A 22,182-nucleotide genomic window follows, 5' to 3' on the forward strand; every position below is an offset into this window, starting at 1 on the left:
TCAATTAAATGAGAATAAAGTGACATGATTAGTTTCCAGAGCCTTGATTTATGTGGTAACATCATTCAGTTACTCAGTATATTTCTAGAACTTCCACTAAGCCATGAACTTCAATAAGGGGTTGCTCTCAAGAGGTTTAGAGTCTACTTGGTGATAAAGAGAAGGAATCAAATACAGGTCACAATCTCCTCTTTGCAGTCCCCAAATCCTCTTCAAATCATGAATTGTTTTTGAAAGGCTGCGGTTAACTTGTGAAGCAACAAAACCTGACTGACGCTGTGAGCGTGTTCAGAGTTCCTGTTTGTCCCGTTTGGGGGATTCATATGCATCACTCTGCACATGAGTCTGAGTGTAGCGTGTTGTCCCAGACCCACCTGGAGATAAAGACAAGCACTACACCACCTCCCTAGACCTGCAGATGCTGATTTGCAAAACACATTCTAGGTTTTGGATAAGGGACTGGGGACCACCATTACAGTGCCGCGAAAACTTCAGCAGAGGAAGGAGCAAAGCTGGCATGGGCTTCTCACTCAGACACCTCACAGAAAGATGACACTGAAATCTTAAGGGAAAGGACTCTACATGGAGCTCGTGTGATCACAGAGAGCGTGAAGGTTGAGGGCTGGCTGTTGATACAGTGGAGAGAAGGGCCCCATCTAGACAAGTGGTTCTCAAAGTTTTGGGTCTCTGGACCCCTTTACACTCTTAAAAAATCAAGAACCCCGAAGAGGTTTTGTTTATGTGGGTTATATCTACTGATATTCACTATATTAGAAATTAAAATTAACAACTATTAAAACATTTATTTATTAATTCATTTAAAAATACCAGTAATAAACCCATTATGTATGAACCTAAACATATATTTTTAAAATAAAAGTAACTATTTTTCCAAAGCAAGAAAAAATTAGTGAGGAGTGTGGCTATGTTTTATACTTCTGCAAATCTTTTTAACGCCTGGCTTAGTAGAAGGAGCTAGGTTCTCATCTCTGCTTCTGCATTCAGTCTCTTACGAGATGTTGCTTTGGCTGAAGTATAGGAAGACAGTCTAGTCTCACACGGGTAAGCAGTTGAAAAGGGAGGGGTACTTTCGTGACCTTTCAGATGACTGTGGATATTCCTTGTGACTACATCAAAAATTGACAAGCGGTAGTTTCTTTAAAATGTTAGCTGCCACGTGGAATCTGAAACTCTATCAGTAAACTTTGTGTACCGTTAACATTAAAATCCACTGGTCCACTTTGTTTTTTGAGTGGGTCTTTCACCTATGCGTGATTTTGTAACAACAGTGATTTGGAACACACTGGTTCAGAGAGTTATAAAAATCTTCCAAATGTTGATACACTTCACTAATTCTCCCAGTTTCTTCCCGTACACATCATTAGTTATACCACTGATCTCATCGGAAAAGTCTTCAAGTACTGGGAAGCTGTCAAGCTTGCAGTGATGGTATAAGTTTTCCAAATTCCTAATTTTTTCTTGAAAGCTCAAATGTTATCATTAGCAACAATATAGTCAGTTGCGATCCTTGAAGTGTCAGACTCACTTCTTTCATTTTCAAGAAGACCTCTGCCAGGCAGTCAGAACAGAATATGCGTAGTTTGCCTTTCAATTGTTCTTTCCAAGTGACTAGAGTTCAGCTCACACTCAGACAAATGCAGAACTGCTTCTCCTCAAGACAACCATCCTACTTCAGTATGCAGCAGGAGTGCTTTATGTGTACTTCCTATTAATATTAGAAGCTGTGTTCTCAGGGATTGAGATTTAATAAAATTAATACTATTTATTTCAGTTTTTTTAAAAGCACAAGTATGTGGTGGTGAAGAAAATGACTACTCATACAGTTCACTGTCAATGCCATGTCTCACGATAAAACACCAGCAGTTTTATCCTCCACTGCTTGTATACCATCAGTGCAAATGTGAACACAGTGAAAAAGGCATCTGATGTCTTTGTCCTATTATGAAAGTAGTTTTGACCTTGTGGAGCCCCTGAAAAGATCTCAGGGGCCCACAGGGGTCAGGGGTCTGAGGACAACACCTTGCGAGCCACTGGTTTAGGTGGTGAAGTGTTTCATATGCCATGCTACAAACGTAGACTTCATCCCGTAGGCAATGGAAAGCCACCGACGGATTTTAAGAAGCAAACCACATACTCATATTTGTGTTTTAGAAAGGTCCCTTTATGGGACTTCCCTGGTGGTCCAGTGGGAAGGAATCCATCTTCCAATGCAGGGGACACGGGTTAGATCCCTGGTCAGGGAACTAAGATCCCACATGCCGTGGGGCAACTAAGCCCGTGTGCCACAACTACTGAGCTCGCGCGCCTCAACAAGAGAGCCTGCCTGCTGCAAACTACAGAGCGCGCCTGGAGCCCACGCACCACAACTAGAGAGAAGCTTGCACGCCACAACTAGAGACAAGCCCATGTGCCACAACTAAGAGCCCGCATGCCGCAACTAAGAGCCCACGTGCCACTGCGAAGACCTGATGCAGCAAAAAAATAAAAAATTTTAAAAAGGTCACTTTATCAACAGTTTGAGGGACAGATTTTAGAGGGGCAAGCTATTGGCAGTGCTTCTACAAAAAAGGGATTGTAACAGGCAAAGTCAAAGATATGAAGGTCTAAGAAGGTAGGAGCTAGTGACTGGGGGATGGGGTGTGCATTTGGAAATACGCAGACGTTATTCTAGGAAATGACCTTGGGGAGGGAAGGGAGGCAAAGAATTCATTCAAGGGGGCTTCCAGAATCTGACTTGAGTGACCGAGTGGATGACGGTGGTACTTTAATTCTTATAATCAGTACAAGAAGAGCAGGTTTGGGTGAGAGAAGAGTGGGAGGAAGATAAAGTCAGTTTATGGTGTATCTAGTTTGAACAGCCTGAGGGTCATCCAATGAAACTGTGCAACAGTACTTAAAAATGTGGATTGACCGCCTGCCAGTTCAGGGGACACAGGTTCCCTGGTCTGGGAAGATCCCACATGCCGCAGAGCAACTAAGCCCATGCGCTACAACTACTGAGCCTGTGCTCTAGAGCCGGCGAGCCACAAATACTGAGCCCACGTGCCACAGCTACTGAAGCCCATGTGCCTAGAGCCCATGCTCCGCAACAAGAGAAGCCACTGCAATGAGAAACCCGGGCACCACAACGAAGAGCAGCCCCCGCTCACCGCACCGCAGCTAGAGAAAGCCTGCGTGCAGCAATGAAGGCCCAATGCAGCCATAAATAAATAAATCAAAATAAAATAAAATTTCCATCCTGTTAAAAAAAAATGTGGATTGAGAGCTCAGAAGAAGTCTGGGTGGAGGTGGAGATTCAAAATTCATTTGCGTGGAAATTTACATGAGGGGCTGGGATTGTCCAGGGACAGCACATACAAAGAAAACAGAAGAGGCTTTGCTTAACACCAATATTTGAGTGTCAAAAAGAGGAAGAGGAGACGGGGAATGGGAGAAATGGTTTCAGGATGGTTGATGAACTGGGAAAGCGCTGCCATGGAGCTAAGGCAGTTTTTAGAGCCTGTTTATTGGCATATTAAATCACTGTTCACAGATGCTCATGGTCTCAGACTAGAGAGGGTATATGATTTCCCTGCCCCACTGATGTGGATGGAAATGAAGTTGAGGCTGCAGGGACTTTTTTCCTGCTCATTTTTTGCCCTCCTGTAATCCACCATGAGGAGGACACCCAGGCAGCTAGTAGTCCAAGGAGATTGTACAGACAAGTAGAGCAGGCCTGAGCCCAATCTAAAGCCTGGAGTCAAAGCACACTAATGGTCCATAGATATGTTTTAAGAAAAACAAATGTTTGTTATGACAAGTCACTGAACTTGGGGGATTGTTTGTTACACAGCATTGTGGCAACTGCTGACTAACACAGGTTCCTTGTTAAATGTTATTAAGGAGTCAAACAGGCTTCTAAGATCACACAGGAGACTGAATTTCCCTCTCCCAACACCAAATGAAGTGAGTAAATACAAGTAAAAATGAGCAGAAAAGCACTAAGGCACTGAGATAGGGTAGTAAGGTGGACATAATAGGAAAAGGTGAAGGAAACAAACATGACTCTGGAGACACTACAGTGTTTCAGTGACTTGACTTCAGAATCTGCCCATGTCCCCAAATTGTTACTTTGTTAGGGTTAACAAAGCCCCAGGACTTCCCACTAATACCACCAACTTTGAAGACAAGGACACTGTATGGGTAGCCTCAGCTTTCTCCTCTTCTGGCTGTGGGATGGGTGGGAAAACAGGTAGAAGTCAGGGCTGTCTACCGCTGAGGAAAGTGAAGGTGTCCAGCCTTCAGGACGACACAACAAGTTGGGATAATTCAACCCCCAATGGATTGTATGATGCCCCCCCCACCACTGCTGTTAAGGTAGTGCGAACTCAGCAAGTGAACAGTCAGCCAAACCAGACTGCAGGCATGTCTCTACTCCAGCTCGCCCTTCCCTTCCCTTGGGTTCCAGAAAACGCAGAGACACTTCAAATAAGTGTTACTGGTGCAGGGGAGATGCTCTGTGTTTCAGAACCATTTGATATGGGACGTTGAACGTTTAGAGGGATCCTGGTTAACTGCTGAATGTATCCTGGTTAATCTATTAAACTTACCAGATAAAGAAAGACTGCTCCAGGAATCCCCCAGAAAATGCAAATCATTGACGTGGGGGAAAGCTCAAACCTTGCCCAGCCTTCTCCATAGCAATGTTAACTGCTAGATGAGCAATGTCTAAGTTCTCAGGGGAAAAAATGAAAACGAGTATATTGTGCCATCTAACATGTCATTCAAACATAAAGGTCATCAGCAGACATTCTTAAACGTGGAAAAACTCGGGGAAGGTAGCACCGTGAATCTTGAAGGAACTACTTGACCATGAAATCCAGCCAATTAAGAAACACATCAAAGTAAAAACTTCGGGAATGGAAGTGCAAAAGGCTGGGGTATAAAAGGCCTAGTGGTAAGCACCATGTCATTCGTGTCCTTTAAATATAGCATGGGTATTAAACTAAGGGTTATGGTTAAAGACAAATTGTGAATATCGTAAACCCAGACGCTGTAAAGATACAACACAACCCCAGGCAGGAGGTGGTGAGGAGGGGTGATGGCAACGACTGCGAGTATTCTAATCTACTCAGCTTTCAACCCCCAAATCCAATTCTGCCCAAAAGTTTAACAATTCCTCCTGTTTTAATCTAGCTTCTTTCATCAGCTGAATTTAAGTAAAATTAACTTGAGATTTTTCTAAAACTAAAAAAATACTGGATCTAGAGTATTAACCCATTCTGTACGTCTCTCTGGCTTTCCTTCTCTTTTCTCCTTATATGTAATCGGATATCTGAAATGATGTTCATCTTTTTTTTTTTTTTTGCGTTACGCGGGCCTCTCACTGTCGCAGCCTCTCCCGTTGCGGAGCACAGGCTCTGGACGCGCAGGCTCAGCGGCTATGGCTCACGGGCCCAGCCGTTCCGCGGCATGTGGGATCTTCCTGGACCGGGGCACGAACCCGTGTCCCCTGCATCGGCAGGCGGACTCTCAACCACTGCGCCACCAGGGAAGCCCTGATGTTCATCTTAATGCCAAGATGGCTATTTCTGGGTGATGAAATCTGTGGTGACTTTAAATATTTTTAGTTTTCTGGCTCTCTGCATTTTGAATTATTTACGAGCATATGCCATTATCCATTTTTTACAAAAATAGAGTAGATTTTCTTTAAAAATATGCCCTGATGTTAATGACCAATGTTGATTCTGGGTGGTAGGAATATAGACACAGGTTTTCCCCTGTACTATTTTGTGCAGGTGACGGGTAAGAGGAGATGGAGCTGGACGCTGAGCACAGACCACTGCTGGGGATCTACGTGGCCTCCCAACCTCTTCCCCTCGCCCCTCTGAGAGGTGGTGACCATCTCCCCTCCCCCTGGTTCACGGCTGGCCCTGGGACCTGGCTTGACCAATAGAATGTGGTGGAAGTGCCACTGTGAGTCTCCTACAGTAGCTGTAAGGGAAGCGCAGGTCTGCCTTCACCTACTTGAACCCCACTCTTAGACAGCAGCTTCCACGTACAAGGTCTGACTGCCCAGAGAACGAGGCGACATGGGGGGTCTGGACCCACCCTGGATGCCGCAGCCCCAGCCAACTTCCTGAAGAATATATGTTGACGAGGTCCCCAACCTCCAATGCTACATATTGAGCAGAAGACCCACCCAGCCCAACCCTGCCCACATCTCTGATCCAAAGAATCGTGGGCACATAACAGAGCTGTGGCTTTAAACTACCAAGTTTTTGGGTGATTTGTTCTACAGTAGAGATAGCTCTTTTCAGAAGCTTGACTCTGAAGGTGAGGAGTGGACTAAAGCAGTAAATAAGTGATGAAGATTTTTTTGCTCTCGAGATAGGGTGTGCTACAGCATAAAAGATGCGCTCGTGTGACTGCACTTCTACTGCTCTAACTCCTTCTGTGCTCTAGGAATTCCATCCTGTGAGAGGCCTCGCTTCTTAGCCACAAGGCTCGTGCCTGCTGTGAGTCTCGGCTGCATGATTCCCTTATGACCACTGCGTTCCTCTGGGCTAAGGCTCTTCCTTTTTTACCAAACACTTTTTATTGTCTCTTATTGTAAAACTGTTGTTATAACTTGAAGTATAGAGCTAAGATAAAAGAAGAAAATTACCACAAATCCCACCACTCAGAGATGACCACTAGTAAGATTTTGATGTGTAATTCCAGTCTTTTTTCCCTTTATATGTACTTTTTTTTTGGCAAAGATGACCTCATATGTACCTACTGTTTTGTAAACTGCATTTTCATTGACAACTATCTTGCGAACATCTTCAAGATTCTTAAATATCCTTCTCCAACATTGCTTTCAATAATGCTTAGTTTTCAGCTGATGTGCTACGGTGGAAAAGAAGCAAGGAGACCAAAAATGCCGGTGCTGTGGATGCCTTTCACATGACGGAAGATCAATGAACAGTTATGAGATAAATGAGTGAGTGCTAGAATGAGCATCTTTTTGGCTAGCTAAAGCTCAGTGCAAGTTTTTAATTGCCACGTAGGGCAAATTCTGGAAATGGGTCAAAGCCTAGGCACGTCTCTCGGGCAATGTAATAATGGTAGGTATTGCCAAATTATTCTCCAGAGATGTTTTATCGGGTTACACTACCCCAGGCCGGTGGCCCTTTAATTGGGTTTCAGCGGCCTACTCGATACCTCCGTTTTCTCTGAAGACTGACTTTAATGAAAGGCCTCCTTACCCACGGGAACACTCTGAGGCCCTGGCCAAGTGAGCGCTGGGCCTTCTGTGCACTCCGTTCTCCACCCAGAAAGTGGGGTGAGGCACACTTCATAATGAGTACGCACACTGTTCTTATAGCGAATATTTAAACACAGTAAGACCTAATACTACGAAGTATTAAGTCCATATGAGCTTACTTGAATGTACATGCAGGCAAATGTACTTGGTCTCAGAAAACCAAATACAAGCCTCATGGTGACTCTGTCTCTCTCTGAGTATCTCTATCCCTCCATGTATCTGCCTGTACAAAACACTCAAACACAATTAGGATGTCCAGATCAAACAACTGTTGCAAAAGTGCTGTCATCATTCAGGCAGACAGGGAATCAGAGTGACGACACCCTGACTTGGTTACGCACTTGGTCACTGATTCACTTTCACAGACAATGTAGATGCAGGGGTCTGGTGTAACGGTTAATAGCTGAGGCTGTCAGGTCAGAAGACCGTGACTTGAACCTGGCTCTGACAGTTATCTGGCCATCTGACCTCTGGCTAGTTACTTCACCCCAGAGCCTCAGTTTTCCCATCTGTAAGATGGGGATGATAGAGACACTCTTCCTTGTAAAGATTACTCATAAAGCTTAAATGAGACAATGGAACGTGAGGTGAATGAAAATGTTTGGTAGAGAGCCTGGTACATACTACTTGTTGAAGAAATATCAGCTATTATTCCTATTATTTTTTGTGACATAGCCTAAAAAAAAATCATGCAAGGCAACAAGTGCTAAAACATTAACTATCTGATATAGGTTAGTAAAAGAAAAAGTCATTCGCTATCCATGATCTACGTGAGTGAATCAAAACTCAACTATATCTTATCTACATTGTGATTTTAATTATTTTCAGGTACCTATGTTTTGGTCATTATATGTCATAAATATAATATAAATATATATATGTACATATATATGTACTGCCATCTTTTAACTTCAACTTCAGTCTTTATGATTTGACAGTCTGTTGGAAATTAGGGTCAGAATGTTTTTCTCTTTTAACAGGTGAATGGATTAAAACTGCAAAAAAATTAATTAAAAATAGGCAGTTATACTAATTACATTTCTTTCAAGATGTTCTGATCTTTAAGAAACAGTATTGGAAACTCTGTTGTTATGAAGTAAATGAATGTTCCCCTTTTGCATATATTGGGATTCAATTACTTATTTAAAATGTGGAAGTTACCTACCACTCGGTATCTGGGTATCAAGTGGAAAAGAAACTCACTTAAAGTGAAAATTTTATATAGCAAAAGAATTTAAATAAAGTTGTCAACTCAGTTCATGCAAAGCAAAACGGTTCTACAGATCAATGAGTACTTCTTCTGCATCTATAAATGAAGAGTTTCAGAGATTTGTTAAAATTACCAGAATATGAAAAAGAAACATCTTTTTTTGTCTCATCACATGTAGGGGGAGAAAACACTCATAGATGGAAAAATACAGGGAAAATCTCATTAACGACAAAACAAGTCCTCACCTCTAAAGTGAGGAGGCTGGATATACTCGCCTCTAAGGTTCGGTCCATGTCTTAGGTTTTTCTTCTATTCAGGGCTGTCCAGGCTTAAAGGGTATATACAACAAAGCAACTGACATTAACACTGACTTCTCCCTAAGCTACTCAGATTGCCTACAATAGGCTAGAGAAAAGAAAGATGGAGGGATGAGGCAGAAAAAGGCAGTGACCCAAATGTCTCTTTTATTTTTCTTTGCTTTGTATGATTACATACTTCAAGCATTGTTATAACAAAGTAAAATCACTGAAAAATAATCTTTTGCTGGGAATTCTTTAAAAAATGTTTTGTTCTCTTTTAAATCTTATTTATAAAGGTTTCCAGATGCTTATCCTCACAGATTAAACACAGCATGATGTAGACACTTACAAAAATATTCACTGCTATGAAGCCAAGAAGAAACTACTTTGAGATCTAACTGCCTATCACCTAAAGAATCAGGGTCCAGGGGATTTTCTGTTGCTATTAAAGGTGTGATCCTCTGAAGCCATTTGGAAACAACCTAGGTTCTCAGCAGCAACACAGTACGGTGTCAAAGCACATCAGATGGTTGGCATTCCAAACCTCAAACAGGTTCTTTCTCATTATGCGAATCCATAATGAAAGGATGTGGGCAGAGAAGAGAATGTAAACTGGAAGCTGACTTCTGAATTTATTAGCCAGCAGTACTGGGCTAAAACAGTCATTCTAATTTCAAGAGACAGCTCCAAAGTGGTTCTCAAGAGAAAGGACAGGGTATTTTTCAAATATTTGTTCAATGTGAATGGACTGGGCTTGCCCAAAATGACTTTTTCCGCTGGCATGTGATCTTTTAGAGGGAAGGCAGCCTGAGTCACTGGCTACATCAAAGTTAGAGTCCAGTGAATGGATTACTGCAGGCTGTGTGAGCAAGCCAGATACCTGCATTCATCCGCCCACTGCTGGGGTTTCAGCCCTCCTTTTAATTACATTAAAGCAGCTGGTACCACTGGTTACTGGGGTCTCCAGATTACCTTGATTGCTCGGTCATTATCTCTAATCAGCTGCTTCTTCTCATCTTCAAACTTCTGTACAACGTCCTGGAGCTGCCTTTCTGCAGCGAGCCGCTGCTGGCTGCTCTCCTCTTTCAGAAAGGAGATGTTCGTCTGAAGCCCTGCTATGATCTAAAATGAAAACAGCATGCTGTAGCTTCAAATTCTTCAGTGAGAGGCCTCTAGTTTATATGTATTTATGCTTCACGAAAGAATGAATTTGGCAAAACTCTAGTCCACAAACTAAATATTTTCAATTAATGTATCACACACACTAACGCATGAAATTCCACACAATAAAAGACTCTAATAAAACTGTGAATGGTGAACAACTGCTGAACCAAATATACTTGGAAGCCGTTCCCACTATAACATTCCACAATGTTTACTCATCAGAGGAAAGAACATCTGTGATCTCAAAAATATGAAATGTGTCAGGATTTATTTTACTGAGAAACATACTTGTTAGAGTGAAAAAAAAACTATTTTGCCTTTCATAATACTTTGAACTCTAATAACCAAAGAAAATCATGAACAGAGTTCATGGTTCATAGTTACCTAATTCTACACAATGATTTTTGAGTGTTTACTAACGCTTGTGTACTGTGCTAAGCACTTCAGTTCCTGTGTCAGTTACTACTGTGTGACAAGCACTGTCATTGCCCATCTTTTATAAATGGAGAGACAGAGTCAGAGCAAGAGGTCAACCTGTGACGTTGCTGATGCCATGCGACCAGGAGACAGGCAGGATTTGAACCCTGCAGACAGGTCGACTGCTGTACTAGTTGGTTTCTCTTAACTAGCTACTACTTTGTCTTCCTTTTAAACAAGGTTTTGGTACTGAAGAGAAGTTTATTATGATATAGTTCCAAATAGGTTGCTTTCTTCCTGACTGATATATATCCATGGAAGTTTATTTTTGGTTCAAATGAGTCATTTCAGAGGCTCCCGCAGTATTCTCTACATTTGAGAAGTGGGTGTCTCCATGACTGGGTTCCCTCCATGGTCTCAAAGTAAATCGGATGAGGGACCTTTTCTTTAATAGGTTTACTGAGAGCACTGCTCTTCCTTTGGTTTGGATGTACCCATTTCCTTTCAAATTCAATAGCGATGACCTTTCAAAAGCAGGAAATAGTTGTTTCTTCTAATAAAAGAAGCAACCTTCCTCCTGGGTTAGAACTTTATGCTGTTGGGTCTATAGGAGAAGGGCTGACTGGTGAGAAACACTGGACCAGTTAGTACTATATTTTCCTTGAAGCTCAGTTTTTCAACTATTATTTGATGACAAAACTAGATTACAGTACCATAAGGCAGTAAATAGAAAGTGTCTGGAGTCTCCCAGATGCCAAGGGCTATAGAAGCATTAGTTGTTACTACTGACATAAGTAGCATATTTACCCAAAAAAGGAACACTTAAGCTTTGAGAAGTGAGCAAACTCACTGTAACAAAGGTTAACACTTAGAATTTGTAAATAATCAAATATAAAACAAGTGTGAAATAAATGACAAAATATATTAATATTTTTAAACGCAAACCTGAACCTTCTGCAATGAGGAGAGGGATTCATTTACTGAGAATGAAGATGTTTTCATCTGTTTTCTGAATTTTGATTAAGTGTTTCCATTCTGGCTGCAATTCAGTTAATTCTCATAGCACTTCTATGAAACAGGGAAGGTTAAATTCTTAGAGTAAATGTCAAAAACTGAGGCGCAGAATAACCAGCTCACTCACAGGCACAGAGCAAGGGGAGCTGGAGATACGAAACAGCCAGATTTCCTTGGCCCAGCATGAAACTTAAGAGTGATATTTTATAAGAACATGGGGCCAAATAGTAAAAGTAACTATTTCAATGACTAGTGCAGTGTTTCAAGTTGAGTAAACTGAAACGTGGTAGAAGTGTTGAGTTTAATTCTGTAATGTGTTCAGTGTGTGTGTGTGCGTGCGCGCGCACGTGTGTGTTTAGTTCTGTCACGCAATTTTATCACGTGTAGATTCGTATACCACCGCCACGATTACACAGCGCATTTTTATGGTACAAAGTAATTTCGTGTCTTTAAAAATTAGTAAGATTTAGATTCGCTTCTAACTGATCAAGACTGAAGGTAAAAAATATTTGGGGGCTCTTCAAATGACCACCAGGACATAAGACATGGATCTCTTCTTTTCAGAAGATTTATGACAGCATACATCAAAAATAAATAAATGCAGGTTTTGGAAGGAATGGTGGGTGAAGACCAGGATGTTCTGAGGAGAACACGCTTGCTTTTGTGTAGAAAATGAAACCTTAACGTTCTTTGCGGGAATAAGGAAATTCCTTTGGGGAAATAATGAGATTATCTTTGGCAAGTTATATTTTAAAACTTATGAAGATGATATAGGGAGAGCGTCAAAACACTTCAGGTGAAATACCTCATATAGATAAATGAATTGATAGACTGAGAGACATGATGGATTTAGAGAGGTGGCTGAAATATGGATAATTTTGGAAGCAGATTTGAGGTTTACTCTAAGATTGAGAAATAATCACACTAACTAGATGAATCAGTTCTTGGCTGTAGACCTAGAGTATAAGACAACAGACTATTCTCTCCTTAGCTCAGGGCACACAACTGGCACTCGATAGATATTTAAGTATTGGAACTATAATCATAGTAAATAAGAAAAAATAATTCCCTGGCAAATTATATTGAGATAATTTAGTCTTTTCATAGAGTAATAATGTAAAAAGTTTCTGAGAAAAAGAAAAACTGACCTGTACAATCATAATCAAATGCCACCGGGTTTGACTGAATCATATTAAAAATCATAAGACAAAATGCTACCACTCAACTAAATATCTACCCTGTATTAGCTTCAGAGAAAGAAGTGGATAAGAACATTTCCATATGGATATTAAAAATTCATATTTGGGGAAGCAAAAGGAAAGTTATTTGGGGCTAATACTGTAAGCAACCTAACCAATGAAAGCTGTAATATTTCATCATATTGTTAAGCAATTTCTACTTTGCATAAATGTCAGTGGTCTTATTAGGTCTTAAAAATAACAGGATTCTAAATAGAGGTTAAGATTTTATTTTTAACTCTCTTGTTTTTTAGATCATAGTAGAGTTGGAGATTTTCATAAAACTCTTCTTTAAAATACAGTGGACAAGGCATACATGGCAAGGTTTGGCAAACATTGAAGATCCCTAGAAAGTAAGTGGAAGAGGGGCACCCGTGCCTTCTGGGTGGCCACCCTGAAGAGTGGCAGGGAGGGGGGCATATGGGCACGGGACATGAGCCCAGGCTCTAATCTGCGCCAGTGGGGGCTTGGGGGCTATGCGGGGGGACATCGGTCCCTCGGCGATGGGCAGGCTCTGCTAGCATTTCTCCGCAGCTACCTACATTCCTGCAAAAATGGCAATATTTTTCTTTGAAAAATGGCCACTAGGTAAGTCAGATGAGTGGGGAAAACCACATGAAAGATGAAGAGGCAAGGTTAATATGTAATATGAAGATAAAAAAGAACAAATATGCGATTCTGATGGAAGTTATACTTGGGAGTGTTCTCAGAGATGGTGCCACCGCTGCCATCAGGGTGATCACCGAGCGACCCAGGAGGGGCGCCGTCCTGGGCCTGTGAGCGTTCAGAGTGCATGGTCTACTAGGTCCTAGAGCTTGATAAAAATCTTAGAGGTTAAGTGACTTCCTTTAAGGGAGTAAAATACTTAAAATATTTTCCAAATTTAACCTGATGCTTCCCTAGGTACCAGTGTATTCATTACTAATGCATTCATCTTATTACTTTACTTTTTTTTTGAGAGAGCGATTTAAAAAATCTGATAAACAGTTAAGCAGCTTTGCTTCTGGCATTCTCCTCAGCCGAGTTATGAGTTAGAGATTCCAGCAGACTATCACTGGAAAACAGCAAACATCCATCCACAGTTCTGTTGTATACTGTTTATTTTCAAATTATCTGTTTCTCTGAACTGACTTTATTATAGACAAGTGTTTCTCAAATGCCAGTTCACAGATATAAACATATACATATATTTATATGCGTATAAATATTTATATTATTTAGAGATGGGCAAACAAAATGTTTGTAATGTAAGGTCATCCTACCTCTTATGAGAAGAATGGACTATCTTTTATTATGTTATTCTATCTTTTCTAGGATTTTTCTTTTTGGGTGTTGCACTGCCCTTTCATTTACGAATGGTGGCCACAGCACATGACAGTCGTCACCAGCTGATGTCTGCTCCCTACGTGCTTCATGTCCTTACACGGGGAAATACCCAGCAACCCTTTGCCTCTCCGAATTTTGGAGGGAGATATTATCACTTCTTGAACACCCAGAAATGAATTTAAAATGCGTAATTTCTTGCTCCTTCCATACATGTTTCATTCTTTGCTCCCCCTTTCCTTTCTCCACTGAGATTTCATAGGCTCCTATAAGAACTAATAGCTGTTAAATGCTTTACCGTGTCCTAGGCCCTGTACTGAGCACTTTTCTGGCATTGTGTTACTTAATACTTAAAACTGTCCTATGAGGTAAGTAGACTACTCTCCCATTTTACACATGAGGAAACTGGATTCCAGAGAGAGCAGGTAACTCGCTCAAGGTCACGTAAGTGGTGGGGCTGGTATTCGGACTCAGGTCTGTGGACTCCAAAGCTTAGGCTTTCTTCCCCCCAACTTACGTTTAATTTGCTTTAATATGGACTAATCAGGCTTCTTCACACCTTCCTTTAGGTAAAACTTAAATACTCCTGGTGTTTAAGCATTTCTATCAGCTATTTTGTATCTCACTTTCGGTCTACCTCCGCCATTTAACATAAAGCAAAATAAGCAGGATGTAAGGGTATGCCAGCTGGGTTTTTTTCACATTTTAGTTTAGCTTTTGGAGTAATAAGATTTCTTTTGATTATAAGAATCTTTCTCAGTGGATTAAAAAGGATATTTCCCCATGTTGTTTCCTGGAATAATGGCCATCGAGACATCACCATCATCTTTTAGATAAACACGTTTGTCTTCACTTAGACAAAGACTTTTTGCTTTCCTAATGGGATGTGAATTATATAATATATGCACATTTTAGAAATAACTGTAGAACCTAAGAAATTTCATAATTATCGGCAGAGTTTTGCCATATTAAAAATGTGAGGGGTTGGGCCAGACTGGTGGTGTCAGGTTAAGACCTTCCGTTCCGATGTCGAATACAGGCTGGGTCCTGGCTTAGTCACTTGCTAACCTGCGTGACCTCACCTCTTTGAGTCTCAGTTTTCTCAAACAGAAAAATGGGGCCAGTAATAGTTTCTAATTCCAGAGTTCCTGTGAATGAAACTGAATGAATCAATGTGATTAGTGCCCCATAAAATTCTTAATTTCATCATCGTTTTGTTGTAGTGTTGCTAGTACTACCACTGTGTACATACATTTCAGTTGACTGTCACATCTCACTATACATGGCAAAAATACTAAGAAAAGTTGCTTTTAAAAATCATCAGATATGATGTCCACAAAATGAAATGGCTTAATCTATCCATCTGTAAGATGAAAATCAGCATTTTATTTATTCCACAATGACTCATACAACTAAGGAATGTTTGGAATTCCCTAGATGATGCCAGAGGACATCATTATAACAACTTGTGCAGAAGAAGGACTCCAAGCATCGTAAGTCAAGTAGAGACAAGTGTTCAGTATTTGGCCTTCTACCACAACTACTATAGTAATGGCATCCAGCAAGATGTGAATGTTGGCCCTTGTAATTCTTCTTTTTCCCAAAAGGAGTCAACAGTTGAGCTTCTAATTTAACCCAGTATATTTGCCATTTTGAATCTTGTTGTTAAGCAGTCTTTAGGTGCAGCAAAATGGAATACTGCAAAAAAAGCACAGATGGTATCAAACTGCTTACATCACAAATGTAGGTGTGTATCTCCAGCCCTTGTGAAATATGTTTCAGCCTGGACTTGTTCAAGACACAGGCTGGTTTTACAATATCTGAGTGTGTGTGTGAGTGCGTGTGTGTGTCAGTTCAAATGGTTCAATATGCCTGATTTTAAAAAGTTAAGACTGAAATATTAATAGCATCCACATACTCATCAAAAATATGATACTAATCCATAAAAAACTGAAAAGAATCACATTTAGCTCTAAAGTACAAATGCTTTTATGGTAGGTTTCTTTCTTGTTTGTTTTGGTTTTGCTCTTTTTTTCTTTAAAGTTCTTACCTGTGAGGATTTGGCCAGCTTCTGAGTGTATTCTTTCTCAATCTGCTTCAGCCTGCTGTTGGCCTGAAAAACACATGCAATGAACACACACACAGTGACCTGTGAGGTTGGTATCTCTCGCACACGCCTATCACCAGGCAGCTGGGATGGCTGCCAGCTGCACCGCCCTTCTGGGGCAGCCAGAAAACCACAGGGCTTGCCTTTGATCTAACGCCAACTATTCATCACTTAAAAAGCAAAAAGCAAAAGAGAAAAAAAAAAAAGATCTCTCCTGCCAATTATTAGACAAACACAGACTTCTGTGGGAAGAGAAAGGGAGAAGGAGAGACAGAAATAGACCCAGCAAACGTGTGTGAAGTCGGGGAAGAGAGGAAACAGAGGAGAAGGAAGAGGAAACGAGGGGAGAGGGAATCGGAGGTGGGGGAGGGAAGACGGTAAATTTAACACTCTTTCCCTTAGTTTAAAGAGAAAAGAACTAGACCCTCCTGGTGGAGGCTGATAGGAGATTTTAGACTCACTGAGCCAAGGTCTGAGCCCTACTCTGCCTGACACACAAGAGCTCTTTTTTTGAAGTGACAGATACATCTAAATCAAACAATTTCTATGGCGTGGAAGTAGGGTGGCCTTCCCAGAAGAAGTCTACATTACTTAGAACTCCATGATCTCCTTTGCCACCCGAGTTCCCATCCTTTGTGTGTGACCTGCTTTCCCTCTCCCTGGAAGCCTCAGGATCTTCACTTTATCCTCCGAGTTCGGAAATGTCGCGGTGACTTGCCCTAGCTGGGCCTTTTTTCTCATCCATTGTGCAGGCACTAAACGGGCCCTTTCAATCTGCGCTCGTGTCCTGCATTTCTAGAAAAGGCTTTGGTCATTTCTCTCTTAATTTCCTCTCTTTTTCCCCCTGGTCTCTTTCTCTCTTGTCTCTCTGTCTGCCTGTCTCTGCAGCTCTGAATATTGGACCTCACAGGTTTAGCATCTTTTTCTTGTTGTTTCTATTTTCCATTACTTTGTCTTTTTGACCTTTTGGAGCAACTCTCGACTTTGGATGTTAAACTTTGGATTGGATTTTAAAGACTCCAGCTGTCCTGTTTGTAATTTCCAAGAGTTTCACTGTTGTTCTCTGAACACACCATCACTCCCCATTTTTAACAGACGAGGAAGCTGTGCCACAGAGGGGTTAAGAGAGCTGCTCAGCGTCGCATCTAGGAAGTGATGGAGCCAGGACCCGACCCCACCTGGCAGAGCACAAGTGCTTCACCGGCTAGAACACACGGCACAGGGCGTCCCAGAGAATCCCAGTTCTCCTGAGGTGATTGATTTCATACACACCTGTACAATGTCTACACCTACACACACACATTTAAATTTTCTTTCTGTTCTCTAGAGTGTCTGTATTTTTCTTAGTTCATTTCTTTGCCGTACCAGCCTGTTTTGGTCTCTGTTTTTCACTTTAGAAATGTCCTCAATTTTTGGTGATCTTCGGTGTTCTTTCTTGTTTAAAGTGTGGCCCTCTAAAACAGGCAGGCTTGGGGACAGGTGGAGTCATCACAGGGTATCACTAAGGCTCCTGGACTCTCTCACACCAGTATCTGACTGGACATCCTTCTTGGACCCTTTTGCCCAGAGCTGTGCCCCCCGGATTACCGTCTGGAGGCATACATCGGGCTGCCAGGGTGTTCAGAAGGGTGCCTAGATGTTCAGGATACCGATTCTTGTACAACCCCATTTTTATTTTAACCCTGAGCTATACCTGGGTCCCCTCTCTCATTCCATCTCTCCAGGGAGCAAACCAGGGGTGGACATGGAATAAATTCAAAGGCTGAAGCCCTAATACCAATGTGATGGTATTTGGGGTGAAGCTTCAGGAGGTGATGAGGTTGGGGGGTGGAGCCCTCATGAATGGGATTAGGGCCTTTATAAGAAGAGGCCAGTGAGCTAGTTCTTTCTGCCGTTTGAGGCTACAGTAAGACGATGGCCGTGTGCAACCTGGCAGAGTGCTCTTACTAGAACTGGACTGCACCAGCACCCTGACCTCCAACTTCCAGCTTCCAGAACGATCAGAAATAAATTTCTGTTCTTGATAAGCCACCCAGTTTGTGGTGTTCTGTAATAGAACCCAAGCTGACTAAGACAACAGCCGTGTAATTTATGAACTTAAGTTCACAAGCAGTTCTCTAGAATTTATCCCATAAATTTCTTTGCATCTATAATGGCGCTGAATACACTGGATAGTTTTGTTTTTTCCCAACTAGAGAGGGCTTGTGACTATTGCTGTTTTCTCTACTAAATCACCAGACTCTATTCTGGCTCTATGACTAATAAAGCCACTCTCTACTACAGAATCGAGGCCACACTGAGCCTCATGAGAGTTATTTGTCTTGCTTCACATCCTGCCAATACTTTTTAATCAAAAAATGCTGTTGATAAAGTACTTGTTGCTTATTTAATAAATACTTGTAGAGCTCTTACCCGGTGGCACACACTGTTCTAAAAGCTTTAAAAATGCTTACTAGAAAATATGAAAATTATAGTGTCATAAAGGTTGTTACTTTTCCCCCAAAAAGCTGGAGTCAGAGAGGCTGGTTAGTGTACAACATCCTGTGACACAGATGCAGCTACTCTTCAAGAGTCTGAGGCTACTCGGCCCCAGAACCCCACAGCCTCAGATAGAGTCTTTTACAATTAACCACCCAGCTCATGCATTCATTCCAGGCAACCGGGACTAGAGCAGCGGACAAAACAGACAAAAATCTCTCCCTACCTTTATGGAACTTCTAACCTAGAGAGCAATCATATAACTTATCAAAGTGATAATATTTTAGATGGTGCAAATGCTATGAAGAAGGATAAAGCAAGAAAGTGAGATGAGAAGTGAGGACTGGTAGGGGGTAGTTTACAATTTTAAAAACATATTAGTTAGGGAAAGCCTCACTGAGAGGGTGATATATGAGCAGAGACCTGCAGGAGACGAGGGAGCCATGGTGGACTCTAGGGAAAGAGCACTCCAGGCAGGAGGAGAGCCAGTGCAAAGGCCCCGAGGCAGAGGCATGCACAGTGTGTTCAAGGCACAGGGAGAATCTATGAGCAGCATCTCCCTTGGACAAGATGAGAGAGAACGAGGGGCCAGATCCTTCATGGTGTTGTAAGCAGCTGTAAGGAACGTGCGTTTTAACATGAGTGAAATGGAGAGTCAAGGAGGCGTCTTCAGTACAGGAGGGACATGGTTTCACATGAGTGTTCATACGACCACTCTAGCTTTTGTTTCGGGCAAGAGTCAGGCAGAGAAGCCAGTTGGGAATCTACCGCAAATAATCCAGACGGTGACAGAAAAGGTGGTAAGTGGTCAGATTCTGAGAAAGATTTCAAAGTAGAACCAACTGGAAATGCTGCAAGATAAAGAGATGAATCAAGGATGACTTCAAGATTTTTGTCCTAAGCAACTAGAAGAATGGGGTTGTCATTAACTTACATCAAAAAAAAACTACACATGGAACAGATTTGGGGGAAAGATCAAGAGATTGGTTTTGGACACATGAAGTTTGGAGATGCCTACTGGACACCTTGTGTTGAGGTGAACATTTGAATATGTTCAAGTGTTCTGGAGTCCAGAGGAGAGGTCTAGGTTAGAAGTATAAATTCAAGTGTCACTAGTATATAAACGGGCAGGTAGAACTATGCTACTGGATGAGATCTCAAGGCACTGAGTGTGTATCCAAAACAGAAGTCTAAGAATCCTGAGCCCTGGGCCTGCAGATGTCAGGAGGCTGGAGATGGGGAGGAAAGTAAATGGAAGTAATGGCCAGAGAGAGAAGGAATCAGGAGAGTATGGGATCCTGAAGCCAAGGGAAGAGAGTGTTTCCAGGACCAGTCAACTGTGTCGGGTTCTACAGGGAGTCATGTGACATGAGCGTGTGGAGGACAGTGGTGGCCTAGACATGAGTGATTCTGGTACAGCACCAAGGAGGAAAGCTGGATCAGAGGGAGCTCAGGGTAGGAGGGGGGAACTGGAGAAGATGAGACAAGTTGTCCACAGTTTTGTTACCAAAAAAAAAAAAAAGGAGAGAAATGGGCTGCAAGTTGCAGGGGAAGTGAGTAAAGAAAGGGCTGATGCTTGTTTTCTTTTTTACAAGACGAGAGAGCAGCATGTGTGTAAGATGATGGGAAAGATCTGGCCGTAGAGAAGGAAAAAACAAATGATGCCAGAGATCTACCGGCGGCATGTCCTGGAGTGAAGGAGAAGGGGTGAGTTCTAGGGCACAAGGGGACAGAGTGGCCTTTGCTGGGAGTGCAGGTCAATTATCCCTGGTACAGTGGTGGGAACTTCTGATCACTTCCAACTTCTCTGTGGAGTAGGAGGAAAGATTCCTCAGCTAAGTATGAGGATGGCAGAAGAGACTGTTGGGAGATTTGAGGTGTGAGGAAAGGGTATGAATAGCCATGTAAGAAGTGGGAAAGGGAAGAGGCTGAGGAATCCAGTATGAGCCCCAGGACTCCAGGAGGTATTAGGGCCCACCTGACATTACCAATATGAGTTTAAAGTGAGGCCAATGGGTGAGATATGAACACCTCTAGCAATTGCCAATAGCAACATGGAGCAGAATCAACACTTTGGAGAATAATGAGAATAATTGAAGAAATAAAATTAACTTAGCAACCTTCAAGGTTTTTACTATTTATGTGAACCTAAATCACAGTTGTCTGGATTTCTGAACTCTTCTTATATGAATCTAAAAAGCTCCAGTTTAGCATGGTTGAAAATTTATAGCTCATTTATCATGCAAACTGTCTCTAAAACAGTTTTGAATAATTTTATTCTCAGGATGGTACTCACTGTCCATTTTATTTCCATACATAAAATTAGGTTAGGGTTAGTTCTTTTAATCCAAATCTTATTTTTACAGCTATCATTACTACTTTGAAATACAATTTTCAAACAATCATCTGTAGCATGACCTGAACAGATGAGAGGAAAATCATCATCTTGAAATGAGAAAGTTGTTTTGTTTTCTTATCTCCGGCGCTTTCTCTCTGCCCCGACATGTGCTTGGCCCGCCCTCCCCCTCCCCCAAGCACTCAGTCCCCTCTGCTGTCCTCAGGTCACTCTTCTCTGCTAAAGAGCCCAATGTGTTTGTTTCTCTATGTAATTGCCATCAAAATCTTGGCTTTAAAAACCCTACTGGAAAGGAGCAAACCAAACAATTTTCACAAAGGTGTCGATGGTTGTTAATCATCTTAATTGCTACTGTTTCTCTGCAGGTCTTAATTCAAAAAAAGTCTCTCCTTCCTTTTTTTTTTTTTTCCTATCATTAATGGTGAAACTTCAGGCATTCATGATTTCCGGGAAGATGATTTGGAGAGAAGAAAATTAGGAGACTCCTCTAGAATACTTGTACTTAAGGCAGGCCCAGATCTTATAAAGAGAAATTTCTTTTAAATATAATAGCATACATTTCTGAATTAAATATTTATTTTTAGGATTTAAAAGAAATATGCTTCCCAGACTCTTGAAACATAGCATAAAGCTCAGTGCACTGTGCAGTATTTCCTGTTCAAAAGCTTTGCAGGCATTCATCTGAAGCTTCTTCAAATACTGTGAATACAGTTATGGCCAGCTGGTGCCAGATTTTAATATATAACTGTGTACTACCCTGTCAACAAAAATATTCAGAGAATTCATAACAAATATTTATATTTAACTTAATATATTTACAGAACTTTCAAACTTGAAAATCTCTGTATTTTACCTTAAAATAAAAGTATAAATTTAGAATCATAAACAAAATTCATGATTTCCATTTGGGCCATGATAGAGTAACTGGGACCATACTTAATCTGCTGTAGTAAACAGCCAGAAAACTGGACAAGACACAGGAAACACAGCTTTAGGATGCTGGGAACAAGAAGCACAGGATTGTGACCCTGTGAAGGGAAGGGAAACAAATGCGACAAGCCCTACAATCACCCCTGCTTCCGTCGCAGGGCATATTCTGGGCCTGAACACGGGGAAGGGGAATCGAAGCACAGTATAGCAGTATTGTGAGTAGAGGAAACACAGACTGGAGTTGGGAATCTGGGGAAGCTGGAATTTGTGGGCACCGAGTACTGGACAGGAGGAAGCTATGTAGAGAAGGAGCTTCAGAATCTACCTGGTTTCCTCT

At 41.6% G+C, this 22,182-nt stretch overlaps 1 protein-coding gene across 1 annotated transcript in view; it reads right to left on the reverse strand.

Moving 5' to 3' along the window:
- Positions 1 to 19,004, reverse strand: part of LOC307067890 (centrosomal protein of 112 kDa-like) — a gene marked incomplete at its 5' end in the record, with an annotated part of 93,831 nt that extends 74,827 nt beyond the window's left edge. The window contains 3 exons of the mRNA XM_079725521.1: positions 9,791 to 9,940; positions 16,025 to 16,087; positions 18,957 to 19,004. Of these exons, the coding sequence (XP_079581647.1) occupies positions 9,791 to 9,940; positions 16,025 to 16,087; positions 18,957 to 19,004 (261 nt within the window). The remainder of the gene's footprint in view (positions 1 to 9,790; positions 9,941 to 16,024; positions 16,088 to 18,956) is intronic.
- Positions 19,005 to 22,182: the final 3,178 nt, after the last annotated feature.

The sequence above is a fragment of the Hyperoodon ampullatus genome (genome assembly GCF_949752795.1).
Source record: "Hyperoodon ampullatus genome assembly, chromosome: 19".
NCBI lineage: Eukaryota > Metazoa > Chordata > Mammalia > Artiodactyla > Ziphiidae > Hyperoodon > Hyperoodon ampullatus.